At 42.3% G+C, this 20,622-nt stretch overlaps 1 protein-coding gene across 1 annotated transcript in view; it reads left to right on the top strand.

Moving 5' to 3' along the window:
* Window positions 1-8,631: 8,631 nt before the first annotated feature.
* Window positions 8,632-20,622, top strand: part of EPB41L3 (erythrocyte membrane protein band 4.1 like 3) — a gene marked incomplete at its 3' end in the record, with an annotated part of 59,031 nt that continues 47,040 nt past the window's right edge. The window contains exon 1 of the mRNA XM_081996550.1: window positions 8,632-8,829. Within this exon, the coding sequence (XP_081852676.1) occupies window positions 8,776-8,829 (54 nt within the window). The 5' untranslated portion in view covers window positions 8,632-8,775. The remainder of the gene's footprint in view (window positions 8,830-20,622) is intronic.

The following is a 20,622-nucleotide window of genomic DNA, read 5'->3' as shown; positions in this document are numbered from 1 at the left end:
TGAGAGAGGAATGGTGTGTTTTGTCTTGTAATTTAGGTATTCTCAACCTGCACTAGATGGAATGAGAGAAATCTTAACAAATACAATCATCGGAGTAATTTGTAAGAAATTGGATTCAAAATGTGTTTGCTTTGCTTCTATTTATGTCTGTAAGATAACGCTGTAAAATCAATGGTATTTTGTTCTTAGTATTTGTTATTAAACATATTAGTATGCATAGGGAAATAAAGAAGACATTTGGAAATGGGTAACCTTGGGTTAATTAAATCCATCTGCTGTCTGACTAATGACAGGAATATTGTATCCAGGGAATCGCTTATGCTAAAAGATTTGATAACGGACAAAAAGTTGTCTAACAAAGCACTCTTAGAGCAAGCCAGGACTCATGTGTAACTGGAGAGAAAACCAGTCCCAGAGAGTAACTCACAGTATTGTAAAGCTCTGCTTCTTGTGGAAATGTCCCAGAAGAAGTAAGGAACCACATTTGTTGTTCCTTGAGATGCACAATTATAACTGGCAAGAAAAGTAAAACTCGTTTTCATCTCGTGCTACGTGAAGTTGTGTTTTATGGAGCTAATTTAAATGGGTGTGTTTTCATGCTTACAAAAAGCCAGGATACAAATGTTCATTAGAAAAGAAGCTATATAGAGTGCAAAAATGAGCTTCCAGAGGCCCAGTGATGGCAGCTGAAGGAAGACAGACTTTTGATTCCTAACGAATGGCAATCTCATCGTATATAGATTAATGCCTGAAGATACTTGGGTTGACTGTGTTTCAGGACAGCAAGTAAGATGATTGCTTTCTATGTACACTGCTCTAGCTCGTATCAAGAGGGCAAAAAAGACGACTTTCTACTACAACTTCCATGCATTATACTTTGTATTGGTCATCTGTGCTGTTGGGAGTTGTTTTATTAATGATTTTTTAGCTGTAAGTTAGTTTTTTGTTACTTGCTAATTCATAGTTTCTCAAAAAGAAAATCAAATACATCGTTTGTTTTCATTGAATTAATAATCTGTTTAATTTGCATTTGATATCTTCGTCCACTTGTACAAAGCATAGTTTGAGAGTGGGGGGAAAACTTCTGAATTTTGTGGAGACTGGGGTGCTTCTAAAGAAAGGCAACCGTAACAGCATCAGATGAAAAATAGTTTATTACATGTTCATCTGGCAGATGGGCAAAACAAAACTCTGAGAGATTAACATTGTTCTGCAATTTAATTTTTAAAGCATGCAAAGAAGAGTGGCTTAATAAAATTGAAAATGGAGGATGGGTTTGTTTGATCTGCATAGGAGGAACTTGTTTAGGCTTCCTTTGTAGCGAATCAAAGTCGCGCTAGTATGTGATTTATCTCAGCTTAAAGCAGGCATCTAAAATAGGTCAGATGAATTGCTCTCTGATGCGTCTGGTTTTCTCCTCCACATTTAAAGTGACCATCTCAGATGTTGACATCTGAAGTTTGATTAGATGGACGCCTTCCCGACTCACATTTTCAAAGACAGGAGTTAATTATTGCTTTTTGTAGATGCTAATGACAATTTGTTAAACAATACGTTTTTAAAAGGTGCTTTAAAGGAGTGTAGAAATTCATGATGTATTCCTAAACAAAGTGTGCCGCATGTTAGTGCTTTGAAAGCGTGGCCTGAAGCATAAATCTGCCATACATGCTTTCTAGTTCTGCTTCTCTCCTGTGCTGTTTCGGCGTGCAAGAGGTGGGAACGTGCGCCCCATCCCCACACGCAGTGCAAAAACTGGGTGCAGGCTGAAGGCTGGGCACTCGTGTGCTGTACAGAGACCTACAGTCACTGGAGAACTTGGCCTTGAGAGGGCAGAATACATAAACGAGTTTGAAAATAGTAATTGGCCTCATTTAAAACATTTTCTGTCAAGCAATGTAGCTTATTAAACATTTCCGTAAAACAAACAAAACCAAACCAAAACAAAACAAACCCCAAAACCAAAAATAAGGCCTGTACTTTTTTGTGATTTTTAATAAACCTAGTTTCTACTAGTAAACATTGTAGTGTATGTTAAGAGTTGATAGTGACTTCCTAGCTGATGAATTAGCAGATGTATATTCTGTGGAACTGCTTATAATTACACCGTAGCTATGCTTGCCAGGTTAGAGAAGTCATGGCCTGATGATGAACAGAAAGAGATTGCAGCAAACTGGGTTTTTTTCAAGTTGCTTAAAAGCAGCATGCTCAAGGATAAAACCATGAGGACTAAAAGCGTACAAGTAACAAATGTGAGAGTACACTCTTATTTGCGGAGCTGGCGCAGAGTCTGCTTTTTCAAATCCTTGCTTTGATACAAAATCACAGTGTTTTTTGAAATTGGATTTTGCTTCTCTGTAGTTTGAGAATTGGATGCCAATATTTCATTGAAATAGTTAAGATTTTGAATGAATATTGCTAGTATTTTCATTTTGATTTAGTTCTGGACAAAGTTACGGTCAAACAGACTTTTTACATTCATGGAAAGTCATATTCACTTTATTTTAAAATCTATTACTCAGAATGACTTAATGGAAGTATTTATCTCTTATTTTTGATGCTCCAGCACTTAGAAAGAAATGACAGAAGCAGGGATGAATTCAAACAGGAATGACAGAACTGTGCTTAAGGACAGTTGTACATTTGCACTGCTGTTGGTGGTCCCACTTCAGAGGTTTCTAGCGTGTATGTTGCCTGGAAGCATCAAAAGTACTTGAGTCCGTTTCCAAAAGGGAGTGCAGGTGTTGAGGAGTTGAAGACCTGTTGACTTCAATGTAAAGAACAAAAGATTTAATGTTTTCAAAAATTTCTATGTGGTTTAGAAACCCAAACTGCAGTGAACTGTGTTGGACTTGGGGCCCTACATCACATTAGCTTTTCTCGATGTGTTACTCAACTTTCATGAGACGTGAACTATGTAGAACTGTGTGTTTGTATTTAATGTGAACCTAAGTCCTATAATGTCTGTGTATGATAATGTAGAGTAAGATTTTATGGCAGCGTCCTCTTCCTTAGAGTATGGATGCATTTAGACCTGGTCTTTTGCACCAGGGAAGCTTTCCTAGGGGTCCTCGTTGGGCCAGTATAATAGCTACTTTAGTTTTAAACACTGAGCATATTAAGACTGAAACTTTGCATATGATTTTCCTCCATTTTGTAAACCTAACTTACAAATTCATGGCTATGAGATCGTATTCAGTGGGTTTGCACACCTTGTTTTACAGAATAACCAACCATGACTACAGAACCTGGATCAGACTCTGAGTCCAAGGATAAAGAGCAAGATCAGCAGGAGAGCCCTGCGCAGCAAGGGGCGGCCGAGACCCAGCCGCAGGACCAGCAGCAGCAGCTGAGCGACGAGCATCAAAACGCTCTCGAGCAGTTCTCGGCTGTGGCAGCCCACAGCACGCCGGTCAAAAAGGAGCAGGTAAGGGAGCCCATGCACACATGCCCGCTGCACTCAACTAGCTACGTGCCTAGTTGTTGCTCTTGGACAATAACGAGGTGTGTTAGGAGCGGAAATACATATTCCGACACGCATGGAAGGCTCTTTGGTGTGATACTGTAGATCTTGACTGGTTGGTCTTCTGTGTTTGAAAAATAATAGTTCTCACACAGAATGTTTTGAAGTTCATGTTGAGTCTTTCTGCCTCCAGTGCTTAAGGGCAGTCTTACTAAGTAAGCAGGAAACATCTTCGATATTGCATTTGCATTAGGTAGCAAACAGTGCCAATTTTTAAGAAGCTGAAAATGTTTTCTGAGTTCATCTCTTCGTTGACACCTGCCGAAAACTGATTTCATGCTTGCTTGTCTGATGTGTGAGCCACAAAGAATCTGTGGTCCCTTAAGCTTCTTGTAGTTCTGAAATGACTGCATTATAATTACTTTAACTTTTCATGTAATAGGATTCAGAAGAGCTATCACATGCTTTTCCACTTGGTTCATTGTTGCATTTACTCAATTTGCGGAAGCCGCTTTCTTTTTCCCACTAATAATTTCCAGTCAACAGGATTAACGGGCATTGTTCTTCATGGGCAAGTGACACACAATTAACGAGGTACCTGCAAATCACATCCCTTAGCTCCGTAAGCTTATGACCCCCATCTGATCATATGCACCTTTGAAGAGTGGAATGAGTCAGTCTAACTCCTCCTCTCCTCCACCCTTTAAAAAATTCAGATTGTTTGAAGTGAGGTCCCGTTATTTTACCTAGTTGGGACACAGTGCTGGTGAAGCAAGCAGATGTAAGGTGTTACTTAAAAGCAGCATGAGTGTTCCCATAGAAGCTGTTTGGGGCTGGCTGTGGTCTTGGGTTTTAAGCTTTTGTCCACAGAGCTACAGCCCAAACTTGCTGTTGGTGGGGAAAAAATGAGGGTGTAAGCAATTTCAGATGCAAACGAAGTATTTTTGTATCTTCCTGCTTTATGGGTGTATTACCTAAATGCTTGGGACAGCAAATGTTTCTGGGACCAAATTAAAAGTGGTGTCTTATTTCTGACTTCAGTATTTCAAGAAGTAGGCATGGCAGGGCAGGATTTCTGACATTTATTGCTATTGAAGCTGGACCTATCAACTGTTGGAAGAACTGCTTATTTTTTTGAGTGCTAACGATTTTTACTGTTGATGAACCCGACCAGCGTCACTTCATACCCACCAAGGACCTCTCTGCTCGTGCTCCCACATCCACCGATTATGTATTGGGACAATTTTGGTCTCTAAAATAGATCAGAAATTGCATGCAGTTAGTTTGGGGAAAAGAGGCAGGGCTGCTTGTCTGAGAGAGAAAGGTGCTGCACAAACTGGTCATTAATTTAAAATACAATTCTATCAGGCCTAAGCATAAATATTATTAATTTTATTCTTCCAGACATCTTCAGTAATCTTTCCATCCCAAGTTTCTTTTAACCTTTAAAAAAACAAAACAAAACAAACCCCAGAATAACCACAAAAAAACCCCAACCCTTAGGCACAAGTCCTCAAGTCCTGTCTGTCTGTGTTTACGGAGGTGTGAGTTTGAAGACCTGAGATGCTCTCGTGTGCTGCGTGATCCCTTCCTTTCGCAAAGATCACCTGTGGGCAGGTGTCTGCAGAAGCCTTGATAGAAGAACTGGGTTAGTGGAGGGATATGCAAGACCTTCCCATTGGGATTACCAGTTTGAATCTGAAAGTCCCTCCTGTAGCTACCTGCCAAATCCAGCTTTAATGAGCTGCCCAGTATGTTTCGTAGTGGCTTAAGTGGCTCTATCACAGGAAAGAACCGCTTAAACGCAGCGCTAGGAGACAAAGCTGTTGGCAGTGGTGTTACTAAAAAAGCCAAAAATGGAAGGAGTAATGGTTATCGCTCACTCTCTTGCTGTCTGTAATTGCAGTGAGGAAATTGATGATTTTTGCTATTGCTTGTGTCAGAGAACCTTGGGAAGAAAGATTTTAAGTTACTGATCCATGACAGTGACTTTTTGTTGTCATTCTGTACACATGAAAAAGAACATTTTAATGAAGACAAAATGGCTTCTTCATGTTCAAATTAGCAGTTGCCACAGAAATTAATTCTTTTTATCAGGTATAATAATGCAGTCTTACTATCTTCCTGCCTTCCTATGTCTTTGAAAAAGAGAAAGAAGGCATCACATGGGTTGGGCACTAACATTTCTGAGCAACTGTCATAAGTAGATGGGATTCCTGTGTTGTGCAAGCTTGATAATACCACTTCATACTCCAGTGAGAAGCTGTGAAGAATCAAAGATCATTAATGCTGCATCCTGGAGCTCCAAAGACTTGCTTCGAGAGGGGGGTCCAGCTTCAGAAAGGGTTGAACATACTGTGTCATAGTAAGGTAGAGTAATATAGATAGACGTGAGGCAGCCTATGCTCAAAAAACAAAACCTGAAGCAACTTGTACTGCACTAGAATTTAGTCCGTGACACTGAAAATACTGCAAAAATACAGCACAGAGGTATCTTGGGGAAGAATTTAGGAGAAAATGCAACTGTGCTTTCAGAGTTCAAAATAATTCACTGAGTACATGGGTTTTTCACTGGCCTTTTTTTTTTTGCTTTCCTAGACACCAGGATGTCGTGTTTCTTTAGGAAGAAGAGTCTTAATACAGTCTGAAAGTATCTCAGTGCCTGAACATGTCAGCATAGTTTGGGGGATCTTCTCTAATAGTTCTTGGCATGTTTTGTTCTCTAGACAAATGAGAGAAAATCCATTGTATGATTTTAACCTAGACACATTCCCCTGTTCTTAATGTAGATGGGAACCTTAACAAACAAAATAACCTCAGTACCATTAAAAAAAAAATTATAAATAAGCAGATTTCTGCTGTAGTCTTAAGTTACCACATGTCTTCATGTGAAGGAAAATAATCACCAATCCGTAAAGATTTGTAGAATTTGTTTGTAGGTTGAAGATGTTTCTAAAATTTAAATGGCTGCTGGGTGCCCTTTTTGTGGGCTTTTTTCTCAAGCAGCTTTCTGTTTTCTTAAAAAAAATTATTTTCATGCATCTGGGTTTTTTTGTTGGTTGTTTTTTGTTGGGGCAGAGTGTTAACTCTCACATGTGAAACTAATGGGCCATGGGCAACGACAGTATCTTTCTACCCCTTTTGCACCTACACGTGTGCACATGCACCTTCCTTGGCAGATCTCTTTAACAAAACGTATGGAAGTCATCAAAGAGCCCCGCAGCCCAGCAGCAGCAGCAGAGCTGTTCACAGAGGCCCTGGGAGGAGACATCTTCAGTCTTGTTTTTCTCTCGATGCAGTAGGTTGGACCACTTGCCAGCTGGCCGCGGTTGTGGTAGAGGGGTAGGCTGGCCTCAGGCCTTGCCTTGAGCCTGAGGAGACTCTCTCCCTTTGCGACAGCCGCTGTGAGCGTTAAATGCTCAGCAAGCAGCTAATCTGCTGACATACGTTGTGCCCTTCACCTCCTGCCAGCCTTCAAGGTATGTGAGGGCTTTGACATCCAGACACAGAGGCGGTGTCCAAGTGCTGGAAGGAGAAAGTCCTGCCGTGTTGGAGCTAGATGGGGGAAGAGCTGGCTGGCACTAGGCTGCTCCTGGGAAAGAACATCCATGGCTCAGGGGATGATGTGGGTTTTGAAAGCAGCTTTTTTATCTTTCTAGTCTCGCTTCTAGTCTCCCCACCCAGGGAAGCCCAGGAGACCATTGCTATGCCTTCTCTTGGAGGGGAAGGAGGAGTGCGGGGTCTTGCCTCACCTCTTTGCAATTGCCTCCTTGCAGTTTATTGGGGCTTTGGTGGGAGCTGGTGCTGTCAGAAGCACAGCCAGCTCCAAATGCCTCTTTCCCCCATTCACCCGAAGGCAGAGGGGAAGCTTATGGCTTGTTTGTATGAAATCTTTTGGGTAAAGTTCCCTGTGATTTAGCGGTACACTGTTGTTGCTGGCTATATGATGCAAGGTTGTTCTGGTCTCAAAGCAGATTAAAGCCTTTGGACAGATTTGCTCCATTCTCTTGAAGTTTTATTATATACAGTGAATGGAAACAGACTTGGAGTATTAATTTACAATACATTTCCAGCAGTGCTTGTTGCTTATTACACTGAAATCATTCAGAGCCAAAACAGTTTTGTTTTTTTCCTTCCTTCTAGTGGGATAACAGGAAGATGTTATTTTTATTTTGTTTTAGCTTTAGCTTTAGCTTAGGTATTACTGCACTCCTGTTGAGGTTTTGTTTGGAGACTATCAGGGGCATAACTGATGAGAAAGGTAATGACTGCGGCATAGTGCCGTTGCTAGGAAGGGTGAAATGCTGTAGAGCTGTTCTGGCTTTCATCTAGTGCCGTGGAGGGGACCACGGGCTGTGCTGCGTCACGGTAACTCTTCAAATGGTCTGACCCTCAGATAAACCCAAGCAAAAGTAACCGCGGTTGTTTCTTCTTGCCCCTTTTCTCTGTCTTTCAAACAGCACCTACTTCTCGCCAGCTTGAGGGACTTATCGGGCCTCTGCAGAGAGCAAGATTCAGCCTCTCATCCTGTACTTACCATCCATTACCCAGCTGGCTGCACATAGAAGTTGTTTGGCCCCTCACTTCCATCCTGTTTGTTTAACCCTTTGCTCAGGCGCTTGGGGAGCTCTTTGATCTTCCAGGCACGTCAGCATCCCCCTGCGAATTCACACTGTCACAGGGGGGTCGACTGCTTTCTCACTGACAGCAAAATTAGTGCAAACTTGATGTTTTTTTCCTGTTCTTTCTGACATCTTGGAAGTATCGTAGGATTTAATAGGTACAGGACTTAAAAGCAATATAGTAGGAATATTTGTTCATCACAATGTTTACCAATTACTCAGCTTTTCCAGCAGATCAAAAAAACAGGTCAAAGAACTCCAGGAGAGATTTTGTGTCTATGGAAAAAGTAGAAACCTAAATTATTTTCCTTCATGCCCCTCCTCCACAGGTATTCTATACATTTTGGAGTGAGAAGGGAGGGCTGGGAGTAATATGGGCAATAGGGGAATTTTTTCAATAGGTAAAGAAGACTCTGTCCTGCATCAGGGACTTTCTTGTCCAAGCCCCACAGTAGGCTCACTAAAATGCCTGGGTGAAGGGTGCATAGTGTACTGTATGGCATGACTGGTTTATCTCACTTCAAAAAGTATCTTTCTTTCTCTTTGTAGGGCACAGACAAAGAACAGGAGTTCGCTGCTGCGAGTGCAAAACAGCTGGAATACCAGCAGCTAGAGGACGACAAGCTCTCTCAAAAATCATCATCTAGCAAACTTTCCAAGTCTCCTTTAAAGATTGTCAAGAAACCGAAAAATATGCAGTGCAAAGTGACACTCCTGGATGGATCAGAATATGCATGTGAAGTAGAGGTATATTGCTTTTTTTTTCTTCTTTTTTTTATCCTGTCTGGAGGAAAATAGTTGCAGTTAGATTCCTAATTTAAGCAAAAGAATGAATAGCCTGATATTTCGCCAATGCCAAGCACAGAGATGCTTCCATTGTTTTCTGTGGAGGTTGAAGACATTGCACAGATTTGAGCTGGATGAGGGATCCTGAGCAGTCCCTGGAACAGCCAGAGACCTTGGATTAATTTTATGTCAGCACGTGCCACAACAGGAATGCAGAAAATGAATTATTGGTAGCAAAGCCATAAGCAAAGAAGGATTTGACCCCATTGGGCTTCCCTTTTCCTTGGTATGCTGCTGAGTTGAGGTGCACGTTGAGTCACTGTCCAAACAGTAATTCTGACCATCGTGAGATTAGCGGGGGCATGAGAGGCACCCAGGAGAGGCAGGGGAAATGTCAGGAGTGAATAGCAGAGAGAGTGGTGAGTTTTATGGTTTTTTCTTATTCCATGATGTCTGTGAATCATAACTGTGTCTGAACGTTACTGGCAGAAAGTCGCTGGTGGTTTTCTGTAAGGAAACTTGCCTTCCCTGCTGGCACTTTGCCAGGAACCTACTTCTAGGAGGGATGGTCGTTGCTGTGCTGTCACTTAGGAACTGGTCTGTGCCTGCAGGCAGACCCATGCTGAGAGGATGCCTTGCCTTCAATTTCAGAAGGCCATGGAGAAGCAGAGCGCGAGCGAATTCAACATCTCATAGTGGGCATGAGCAAATTCAGCATCGCAGAGTGGACCCATTTCTCCGTTCAGCCTTTCCAGTCATGTCACTGTCTTTGGGCAGTGGACCAGCCTGTCCCGAGCCTGCTTTAGGTCAAGAGGCCACAAGCAGCGGCCAGGAGGGGAAGGATGTGTGTTGGAGGGCTCGTCAAAGCCAGCCCTCCTTCGGGCAACTGCAGGGTGCGGTGGCAAAGAGGAGCCACCTGGGGAGCACAGAAGAGTGTAATGGTAGAGATGGGATAGTCTGCAGGCTTGAAAGGGGAACCCGCAGGAACCCGAAGGAGAGAGGGTGGAGGAAAGGAGGTGTCTGACTGGGAGCCAAATCCTGATGTCTTTACAATCGGAGTGCACTCAGCCCTTGCATCCTCCAGCCGCTCTTGTTTTAAGCACTTAGGAGAGTGGCAGGTGAGGAATAACTTTATGATTTTTATTTGACCATGGCTTTACAATTTGGGCCAAATTTTTCTATGCTAACACAAGAGCTGTGATATTATTACTCTTACAGCAACTTAGCAGTCATGCTGTCCAGTATCTTTTAGTTTCACTGGCCAAGTCCTGTGTTGTTTCCTTCAGACTAGCAATAGCTGTCTGGCCACATACTTTGTGACTATTAAATTGTCATTTCTTGACCTGCGGTCCCAGATTTGTCTGTCAAGAATAGCATGCAAACCACTAAGCTGGAAGAATGACTAATACTGGCTTTGATGGAAAGAGTCAAACTTGTTTCAGCTTTTGCCACTTGGTTATAACATGTGAGTCACCTTTTGGAATACAGCCAAGCACATTTTACCAAATAGGATTTCTATGGAGATCTTGTCTAGCTGATGACTGAGGCTGAGCTTTATGAGGATGTAAGATAGAGCAGAAGAGGAGACTTGTTATGTTAGACTTCCACTTACACAAAAAAATGCTGTGAATAATTCTTTTAGGAAGTTTCACTTTTTCACTAAACTTGGACTCTGTTGAAGTGTCAAAATGCTAGCATATAGAAGCCATCAAGTTGTATTGCTTGTCAGATTTCTCTGCTTTGTAAGTTCTGAATACCTTTTGAATAATGTCCAATATAAATTTTGTATGCATTTTTTCTACTTACACTGCTGAAATATTTTAAGTTGTATTGACTGTGGTCAGTAGTCACTTTATCTACTTCTAAATGGCTAGACTTCCTAGGCAGAATGCAATATTGATGAGAATAGAGCTCCTAAAAAGATGAATCCTCAAATGACAAAGCTGTGATGATGGGCAGACCATTGGGTACACTGAAACAGAAGTTAGTTAGAAGGCACAAATATTTCAGGGACACAGATATTTCAGGGAACAAGTGCAACTGGAGCGACACATGCATTTACAAACCTTAAGTGGACGATCCAGACTTTGCATCCTTCCTAGGTGGTATCGTCAGCGTACTCTGTGTATTGAGGATGCAACTGCAGGTACCTCTCTGGCACAGCCCACGCTGGCCCCTGGGAACACTTGATAGATCCCCAGGGGAGTCCACTTCCCGTGTGCAGAAAGTTCAGCTACAGAAAAAGGATGCTGTGTCCAGCCAAGAGAAATGATGTGACTTTCACTGTGCTTTTTCTCCCAGGGAGAAGTAGTATATACAAAGAGGGTTAGCAGGGGGGCAAGGGAGGCTGAGGTTCTGTCTCAGGAGACATGTCAGGAAACCATATAGTGGGCTGAAGGTGAAGATCTCGTACAGTAATTTTGCATAATAACAAAGTTCTGTGGCTGTTTCACAGAAACTCCGTGCAGCAGGATGAGAAATAATCTGTGACATTTCATAAAAATGCTATCATATTTTAAGGATCATCTAACGTGAACTTATTGTATCCCTTTAAACTTGGGGGTGGGGTGGGGGCAGAAATGTATAAAAAAGTACACTGAACGGCCTAACAAATTATGGAGGTCAGTAAATTCCCCAAGATTAATTCCTTAAAAGAAAGGGGAGAGGGGTGGACAACACATAGCAATCAATTATTTAATAATTCCACTCCTTGTGTTTAACCCACTCAACTGTATCTTTCGGCGCGGATGGCGGCCCAGGGTAGCGATGTGACAATCGGTGGATGTGAGTCAGAAATGTCATCCCATGTTGTCAGCTCCTGTCTTCCAGCTCTGTCTGTGTGTCATGCTTCTACCCACTGAAGGCTACGAAGCAGTGTAATCTAGAAGGACCAGAAACTTAGAAACCTAATTTTGAGCTAGAATAATAGCTCTTGTCAGTGAATCTTGATTTGGACATGGGCCAGATATTTATTCCTCCAGAATTTCATTCCCTAGACTGGGAGTTGGGGATCATTATAGAATCCATCAGTTACTCTATAGAGGGCTTTGCAAATGACAAATGCTTTTATGTATGTTAAATATTAATGACATTTAAAGGAGCTTATTGCTTTCAAGTAGAGCACAACCTACAGCTTATCAATTATGTGTTCATCCAGTTAATGACCTGACAGCCGAAATTGCTCATACTCACAGGCCAAGATGCTTCTGAGGCAGGTTTGGTTAATCCATTATCCCCTTGGCATCCTTTGTTTCAGAAGCCCCTCTTTCTTACTCCATATTTAATGCTGAGTGTCTTCACTGCCTTCTGCTGTATCTTTCAGTCTCTCTCATGTCCAGTACTTTGCATTTGTGACACCAGGAGTTTTTCATATTGTATGAAATACATCTACAGCGGAAAAAGTAGCAGACGTAACTTCAAAGCTGAGATTAGCAGTGGTTTCTCTAATGTGGTGTCTTTTCTGTGAAATGCTCTTACCCAAATGCTGGGGAAAAGCTTTCTCTTGAGGCCCCACAGTGTTACTGCCTGTGTGCTGGATTTGTCCTGACCCAGAAAGTCTTTCAGGCAGGAAGGTGTTAAAAGCCAAAACAAGGTTAAGTAGGTAACCCAACCTGTTCATTCATCCTCCTCCAAAACCATTAACCAGAAGCATTGCCATCTGTAGCCCCGCTGCCACTCTTGCCTGGGAGCTTGCAGGTGGTAGCAGCAGGCTTATTTAGGAGGGGGGTTTCCTTTCAGAGGTGGGGTGGCCACCTAACAGTGCTCTGCCTGTCCAGGGACGGCTGTTGGCTTTTGTAGCAGAAGTATTTGCTGTATGCTGACATTATCAAAGAAAAACAGCCTCAGGGTCACTAAGTGGTCCTCCCATGTCATAAAGAAGCTGTAGTCTTCCAACGGGCGCTCAGTCGCAGGAGTCGATGCGGTCTGCTCAGAGGGGTGCTGAGTGGTGATTTCCACCTAGATGTCCACCCCTGCTAAAAGCGGTTCTCCTTGGGCTCTTCATTGCACTCTCCCAGCCAGCATCAGGATCAGAAATGTTCTTTGTCAAAAGTGGCCAAGTCCATCGCTGGGGCCAAAACTGCAAAGAGGATGCAGAAAACTTCTGTTAAGCAAGCTAGACCTCTACTTTGCATTTGTTGGTTTTGAGAACCAAAGATAAAGCAAGATCCAAGACTGCAAATTGATTTCAGATAACCTTAAAAAAGACAGTGAACACACTAGTTCATTTTTTTCTTAAGATACAAGAAAACAAGCAGAAATAACGTATTTCTGGTTTCTTCCCACTTTAAGTAGGCATTTTCAAGTGCTATAATACAATTATGCTAGTTCTAAGATTTATTTCTCTCCTCTTCCCTCTCTGCCCCATCTCAATTTTCTGTTATCTAGACTACTGCATTTTAATTAAAAGATGCAAGTGGAACCAGCTGTCATCCTCTCCCTTACATTTAGCCTAATTCGAAGTGTCCTCCTAAAATAGGTTGGAATTTGCCTTCATCATTTCTGCTCTAAACGTATACATGTTATTAATCGCAAAGTGAGATCAGAAAACTATAACATAATCTGTCTAAATAAATGGTAAAATAATTAGATTCAATTTTCAAAGGCTCAGCTGTCTGAACCCATAGGTAATTCATAATCTTTTTGTTCCTCAACCGCTCAGCCTTTCTTATCGTGCAGGACACCAGTAAATGAAAACAAATGTTCCCATGGCAGCCTGTCTGTGGCATCTCTGCAGCCCTGCATCAAACAGTGAGTTGCCGTAGGATTCAGATAGGCTGCAGAGCACATGGAAAGGCAACATCTCAGAGAGCATTACTGGTATCCCCTCTTCTTGGTGGGTGGGGGTCAGCTGAGGTAGGAGGGGACTGGTAAAAAGACACTGTGTTTGGGTGGGGTTTTTTCATCCAGTTTTCTCAGTCATGCTCCCACTGGGACCTAGGCAGTAGTTGGGTGTCCATGCTGTAGCCACTGCTACGCCTTTGTGATGAACTTCTGGTGACTTCCTCCCTGATGGAGACCCCACTTTCTTTATGAGTTTCCCCACGTCCTCAGGTGACTCCAGAGTAGTATACTTGAGTCAAAATGGTGCGAAGTTTTACTTCCATACATTTGAAACCAGAATCTATAACACGGACAGAGGCAGACCGGAGTGAACAGGTCCCTTTCTGCCCTGCACAAGTATTCGCTGGAACTTTTTTGGAGACCAAATGGACGTGAAATAAATGGATTCTCAAACAGGATGGAGTATTGCATTTCACATGAATTTTTCTTTTTCCTGGTAAGAAGTGAGAGTACATGGGTGCTTCCCTTAAAAAATAAGTCGTTGAAGGTGGTTGCAGAACAGGTTTGAAGAATAGAGAACGAGCAGACTTACTTCTGCTCTGCCACCACTACCAGAAATGAAAGAGAGCAGGCGCTGACTTCAGTACTGCATGTGTTTCTTCTCCTGCTTTTCCAAATCTGGCTTGCAAGGCTACCTCTGGAGGAAAAACCCTTCTGTGTTTCTGTATGGCAGCGGGGGAACGCGAGGCCCTGTCGTCCCCCTCCTCGCACGGTGTCCAAGCTCGCCCTTCCCCAGGAGCCGCCTCAGCTCGGACCTGCGCGCCGCTTTTGCACGGGAAGTTCAATAACATTGAAATTCTCATCCATTTGAGGTAGGCTTTAAGGTCAGGAAGGAAACCTCTGTAATAAGATGCACTCTGCTTTCTGAAGGATACAGTTTCAGTTACCCCCTGCACATTTTAATTGTTTAATGAATTCCACACAGTCTCTTGCAAATGGCTTTACATGTGAAACTGATTACTGAATGCAAGAGGGAATTTTTTTAATAAGTCTTTTCCTTTTGACCTACTCGTTGCTTACATTTCAGTTAATTTAATATGAAGAGCTTTGTTTTAGGTTTTTGTTCCTTCCCCGGGACGTATTTCAGTAAATGTGACTGGGTTGAGATGCATCGTCTTCGTTACACGGAATGTTTTCTGTCCCCAGACCCACTAATTAGGGCTGACTTAGATTAGCCAGGGGATTCAGTTAAGGTCTATGTTACCTGACACATGTCAGTAGGAGTCTCAGTATTGCCTGAATGTGTTCCAGCTCAATAGAGTTAATACATAGCTCTTCTGGCTTGCTTTTTCCAAATACTGTGTGCAGCTTTTCATGAGTTAAAATGCTTGTCAGTTCAGAAAGCATAATGTTCTGGAGATCGATACTGATGTTGTCCAGCTCATAATAATCGACTGAGAGGCTGAGCAGAAAGAGGCTTTTTGCTTCAGTTTGGTAATTGAAACAAAAATAAACATGTTAGAGCTACCTTTTTAGTGTTTTTTGTTATCATTATACTTTTTAAAGGTTTTTCACTGAAGCTAAAGAAATCAAAATTAACCAAAAGTCACTTCAGGTTGAGCCAAGCATTTTGGAAATGCCACAAGATGGAGGGAGGATGCTGGTGTGGCACTTGTGGGGCTGGAGCATTTCCTTCTCACCAGGAGAAGCTCAGCTCCCCCAGCTCCCCCCCCAGCTTCTTGCACCTGGGAACATCTGGGCTGCGTGGTATTCAGGGAGAAGGTCTCCTATAACCTTGGTAGGAAAACACACCTAAGCTATTAGACAGCTGGGGTCTCTTGTATTTCCTCCAGTTAATACGCAAGTATTTTACAAAGACTGAAGGAGTACCAAGAATTAAAATCAAGTCACTCCTTCAGACGTCGTACCAAGTAAACAGCAGGTTGGGCTTTAAATTCATCCTTTTGGCACAGCAGAGGACATGATCACAATCAAAAGAAATGCCAAAAGTTTAAAATAACAAAAAAAAAAAAAAAAAAAAAAGGAATCTGTACATGTCCTCTCCGTTTTCTGCATCTAGTCCTCTTATCTCTTGCCTTTCATTAATAGTTTCTGAAAATGGTTTGGGCAGTTAAATGATGCGTTTAGCAGACAAAAATCTTCATTTTGATACTTTGGAGGTGCCCAGCCATTTTTCATAAGAGTGAAAACTATTGAGAGGCGTTGACCTACATTGACAAATAGTTACAGCTGCCCTGAAACTGCATTTTCTAGGGGATAAATGATTAGCTGAAAACTTCCTGGTGAAATGCTGCCTCCGGTTCCCTCCCCTTGGTGCAGCAGTTGGACACGAGCCAGGCAACAGGAGCTTGTTCTCCATCTGGCGAACTTTTAAAAAATTTTTTGGTCATGCGCGCTCCAACACAGATACGGCGGGCTCATCGATGGTTAATAAGTTTGCAGGAGTCCAGGAGAGGACGATCTAGGTACATCGCCCGGGGTCATCCTCACCCCGGAGACCCTGTTGCTTCTTGCCGGGGTTATTATCACCTGCTGAAAATACTAGCTGTTACATAAGTTCCTAACACCTCTATATGGATGGCTTTTTTTCCAGCTGAGCCCCATGCAGTGTTCGCTGGGCTGCTTTTATGTTTTCTTACCCCTGCCTGCGGGTACAGTGAACAAAATATCAGAAATGGAACTGGGGGTAAGGAAATACCCGCTTGCAAAGCAAAGCTGTGATAGGCAGCAGGGTCTGTCTCTCATGGTTTATCTTGCTCTGGCAGAAGTGGTTTTGATCTGAAGTGGATAAAACTTGGATATAGCTTGAGAATAGGCTGTGTTATTTCTCTTGACAGCCCCAGCATTGATGGTGCGATACTGTCTAAGGTACCCCAGATCTAAAAGCTTGTTCGTCATGCTGCCTCTCCTGTCTCAAGAGCACCTTTCTCTGCTACGGTTCCTGTGTGATGTGTCGCAGGTTTTTTTCACTCCAGCCCAGCAATGTAGGTCAGGGAGAGCTCTGTGGCTTTTAAATTCATATGGCAAGATTATTCTGTAAATCGGACTATGTTGGCAGTAGAGCTTTTTTCAGCTGAAAATAAACAAAGTGTTTATGGTTGATTTTTGCTGATAAATGCCAGTAACTACTCATGATACAGGTAGCGGTTGGTTCCCCTTGCCGTGTCGGCGCTGGGCTTGTGCGTAGTTAGCAGTTGCACAGGAGAGAGCTGAGCTCATCCACCTGTAGGTAGAATAAGGAAAAAAATTAGGCTTATAAATCCCCACTGCAAAGCTTCAACTGCTGTATTGAATCCCAGGAGACCCGCTTGAGTTACTGCAGAGCGTCTTGCAGAAGGCATTAAGCCAGTGGATCAGCTGCGCGTCTAGTTAAGATCCAAGCCCAAACAATCTGCGTTCTTAAGAAGGCTGAGCAAGGGGGGTGCTTTCTCTCTTGAAAAGCCTCCAGAATCGTGGAATACGGTTTATTATTTTACATCGGGGTGTAGCGAACGTGTGAGACTAATCAATGTGCTGGGAATTGAACTGCTGCTTGAGAAACAGCGTCCACTGTTTTCTTCCTTTACCTGAGGGTAGTGCTCGTAAGCTGCTAGCAGATCTCAGTTTTCACAGTACGAATTCTGTCGATCTGTTGGGACGCGCTTTGGTAATCATCAGGTTTGACAGGTATTTCCGTTGCTGCTGTGCACGTGCAGCCGTGGCTGTCGGGCTTCCAGGTACAGAGACGTGCTCCAGAGTTGTCATTTCTCAGGTGCCCCGTTTTGCCGCTTCCGCGTTGCCACGAACGAAGCGCCCGCTTTATTCCTCGGCGCGCACGCCGGCACGCTCAGGGCTCCTGCGGGGCCAGTGCTGGGGTGATCCCTGCTGCTGGTGTAGAAGGCAAAAAAAACCCTAATTTGGCTTGATGCCAGAATCAGGACTAGGTCACCAATCTTCTTACTGGGATTTAGCAGTCCCCTGGGGTGGTTTTGGGTTTTGTTTTTTTTTTTCTGGTTTTTTTTTTTTTTTTAGATTAGTGCTGGCTTTTTAGGATTGCAAGCTCAAACGGCATTAAAGGAGGTTGCCCCTGATAAAAACTGTGTCATGTTATACAATGTCATCGACACTTGCTGCAGGTATGCAAGTGTGGCATAGGTGGTGTTACATACTTACCTCAATGCCTGTATTGAATACAGGAGATAGGTGTCTGAAAAGGTTATTTTCAGGAATGGTAATACATGTCAATGTGCTATTTTACACTAAATATCAATAAGCTGATAAGTTACAGTACTACCATGATGGGGGAAAAAAGAAAATGATCAGTCATCACTGTATGTCAAACTACCTTCTAGTCTACTGTAAGTTTTCCTATTTGACTTTCATTTATATGTCCAGAGCACTATGGGATGGAGTTCTAAATTAACAAGCAGAGATAGGCAAAATACTATTGCAGGTTTTATTTCAAACTATGAGAATATATTAGTCACCTACTGGGATGTATATGTAGGTTCACACATAAAAAGTTAATAAAGAAATAGAACATTTGGAGAGCTTGTACTGACATGCAGCTTTTCAGGAAAAGCATTTCTTCATATGAAATATATTCACATTGAAAAAAAAAAAGTCTGTTAAACACAGCTTTTATTCAACTAAATCTTTCTGAAATTGCCTAGTTCTTAGTTCTCCCCGAATTTGGCTAAGTTATTTATTCAGTAGATTGTATTTGGAATTGTGACCTGGGACATTTCCAAATGCTACCACTGAAACATGTAAAAGATTAAACGATACCTCCTTTTGAGAACCAAAAAATTAATGTGTTTTGCTTTGAACTTTTTCATTGCCTATGTTTTTTTTGCCACCTGAAAGGCTGGCAGAAAGGTCTTGTTCAGTATCTCATATACGTGCTGGCAAACTGCTTACAAACTGGATGAGAGTATTATGTCCATGCAGGATAGACATGTGTCCTCGTAAGTGTTCATTTATAATACTCTGCATATGCCAAACCCAAGATTTTTCCCTAAGAAGCATAAAATAGTTGGAGTAAAAAGATTGGACGAGTTAATTTCTTTTATCTTTAAACTTTTCTCTGTCTGTCTGTGTGGGAGAGGGCAATAAGGTGTTTGTACCGGTAACTTCAGCAAAGTTTTTGTTCTGTAGCAGAAGTGAGGTTTCTTTAAAATGTTTTGTATAATGCCTAGAAGATCACTCTCAACACACTGAACTTTCAGATGAACTAAACGTTGATGTTTCTGGAACTGCCAGTGCCATTTTCAGCAAGCACAGCAGGGTACGTAGGGGCCTAAATTCCAGTGGTTAAGTCGTGTTATGCTTTTAAAAGCTCTCATCCTGCAAGTTATATGTGTCATCTGTAGGATGTACTTAGCGTAAACTGGAGGAAAACTTGATGATTTTCTGCCATTTAACACTCCAGGAAAGATTCTCCATCCTATTCTTCCTGGGTGCTTCCCACTTAGCTTCCTGCTGGGGACTTCAATGGAGAAAAAGAGAGATTTGAAAAAATTCAGGGTTTCTTTTCTCCTCTGTCACATTTCTCCTTCATCTTATTTTCCCTGTAGTAGGAAACTGTGAAGTGTAAACAACACAAAAGCAAATGCTCTAAAACTGCAAAATACAAATGTGTAGAATTGAAATGAAGTTAAACTTCTTTGGAATGACTTGTTCCATTTATCTTCCTTGGGAAAAATAAACCCTCTGCTATTTTGCTCATCTTCTAATCAAGATTTGTTCAAAAAACACATTCTCCCTGTTGGGAAATTTTCTGTCCTAAAGACCAGTGATTAGCTTCTAGAATTGTTCAGTTCAACCCTTTCTATCTTGACCAGCTCAAACTCTTTCAGAAAAAATAGAAGAAATGTCATAGTATGTAGATTTTTATTTCATTCGCAGCTAAAAATGCACTCCTTACCAGAATGACTGTGTGAGTTTAGGACCTCTGATTGACTCTCCGTAGGTGGAGAAGCGCTGCGATGTGGTCACCAGCTCCTCTGCATTTGGAACCACACTCAGTGTTCACTCATTCATAAATTTGTATATGTTTGTGTGTGCATATATTATGTGCACTTAATTCTGCACATTTTTACCCATGCATATTATATTACTACATATTTGTGACCGTCAAATCCCTCCCCCAGAAATGGGGTTCTCAGTACAAAATTGGTCATGGAAGCTTGCATACATTTGAACTTGCAAGTAATGACTATTTGCTCAAGTAATGTTTTTTTTCTGGGATTGGGCATATTTTTGTGTAAACTGGGTAATTCATGAGGAAAGAATGAAAAAGTGTGCTGTCAGGAGGCTGGAATTCAGCAACTTGGAGACTCAGCTGGGGGAATTTGTGAGAAGAGAATGCTCACTGTGGTGAGTACAAAGTATTCTTGACAACCAGTTAATCATTTACACTTGTTTGTGTTGCAAGAATAATTGTGGAAGCTGCAACATGGGGAGGGAGAAACTTTCCCTTCTGTATGCTAATTACTTGTTGCTATATGCATTTAAATGTTTATGGGTGTTTTCCTTGTGTTTGCACAGAGGGGATCATCATGTGGACCATACAGCATAGGAATGAAAGTGTCGACCAAAATAACTTGCAAAATGCAATTTAAATCAAACAGTAAAATGAAGTAAAATCAGTGGTCAGGACACAATCGGAATCTTTTTCATTATGCAGAAAGAAGGACCTGGACAAGCTCGAGGAATGAGCTCATGAGGTTCAACAAGGCCAAGTGCAAGGTCCTGCACCTGGGTTGGGGCAACTCCTGGTACCAGCACAGGCTGGGGGATGAAGGGATTGAGAGCAGCCCTGTCGAGAAGGACTTGGGGGTACCGATGGGTGAAAAGCTGGACATGAGCCAGCGATGTGTGCTCGCAGCCCAGAAGGACAACCGTATCCTGCGCTGAATCCAAAGCAGCGTGGCCAGCAGGTCAAGGGAGGGGATTCTGCCCCTCTGCTCC

This window comes from Phaethon aethereus (genome assembly GCF_964289735.1).
Source record: "Phaethon aethereus genome assembly, chromosome: 2".
Lineage (NCBI taxonomy): Eukaryota > Metazoa > Chordata > Aves > Phaethontiformes > Phaethontidae > Phaethon > Phaethon aethereus.
The sequence above is the reverse complement of the archived record's forward strand: the minus strand, read 5'-3'. Positions and strand labels throughout refer to the sequence as shown.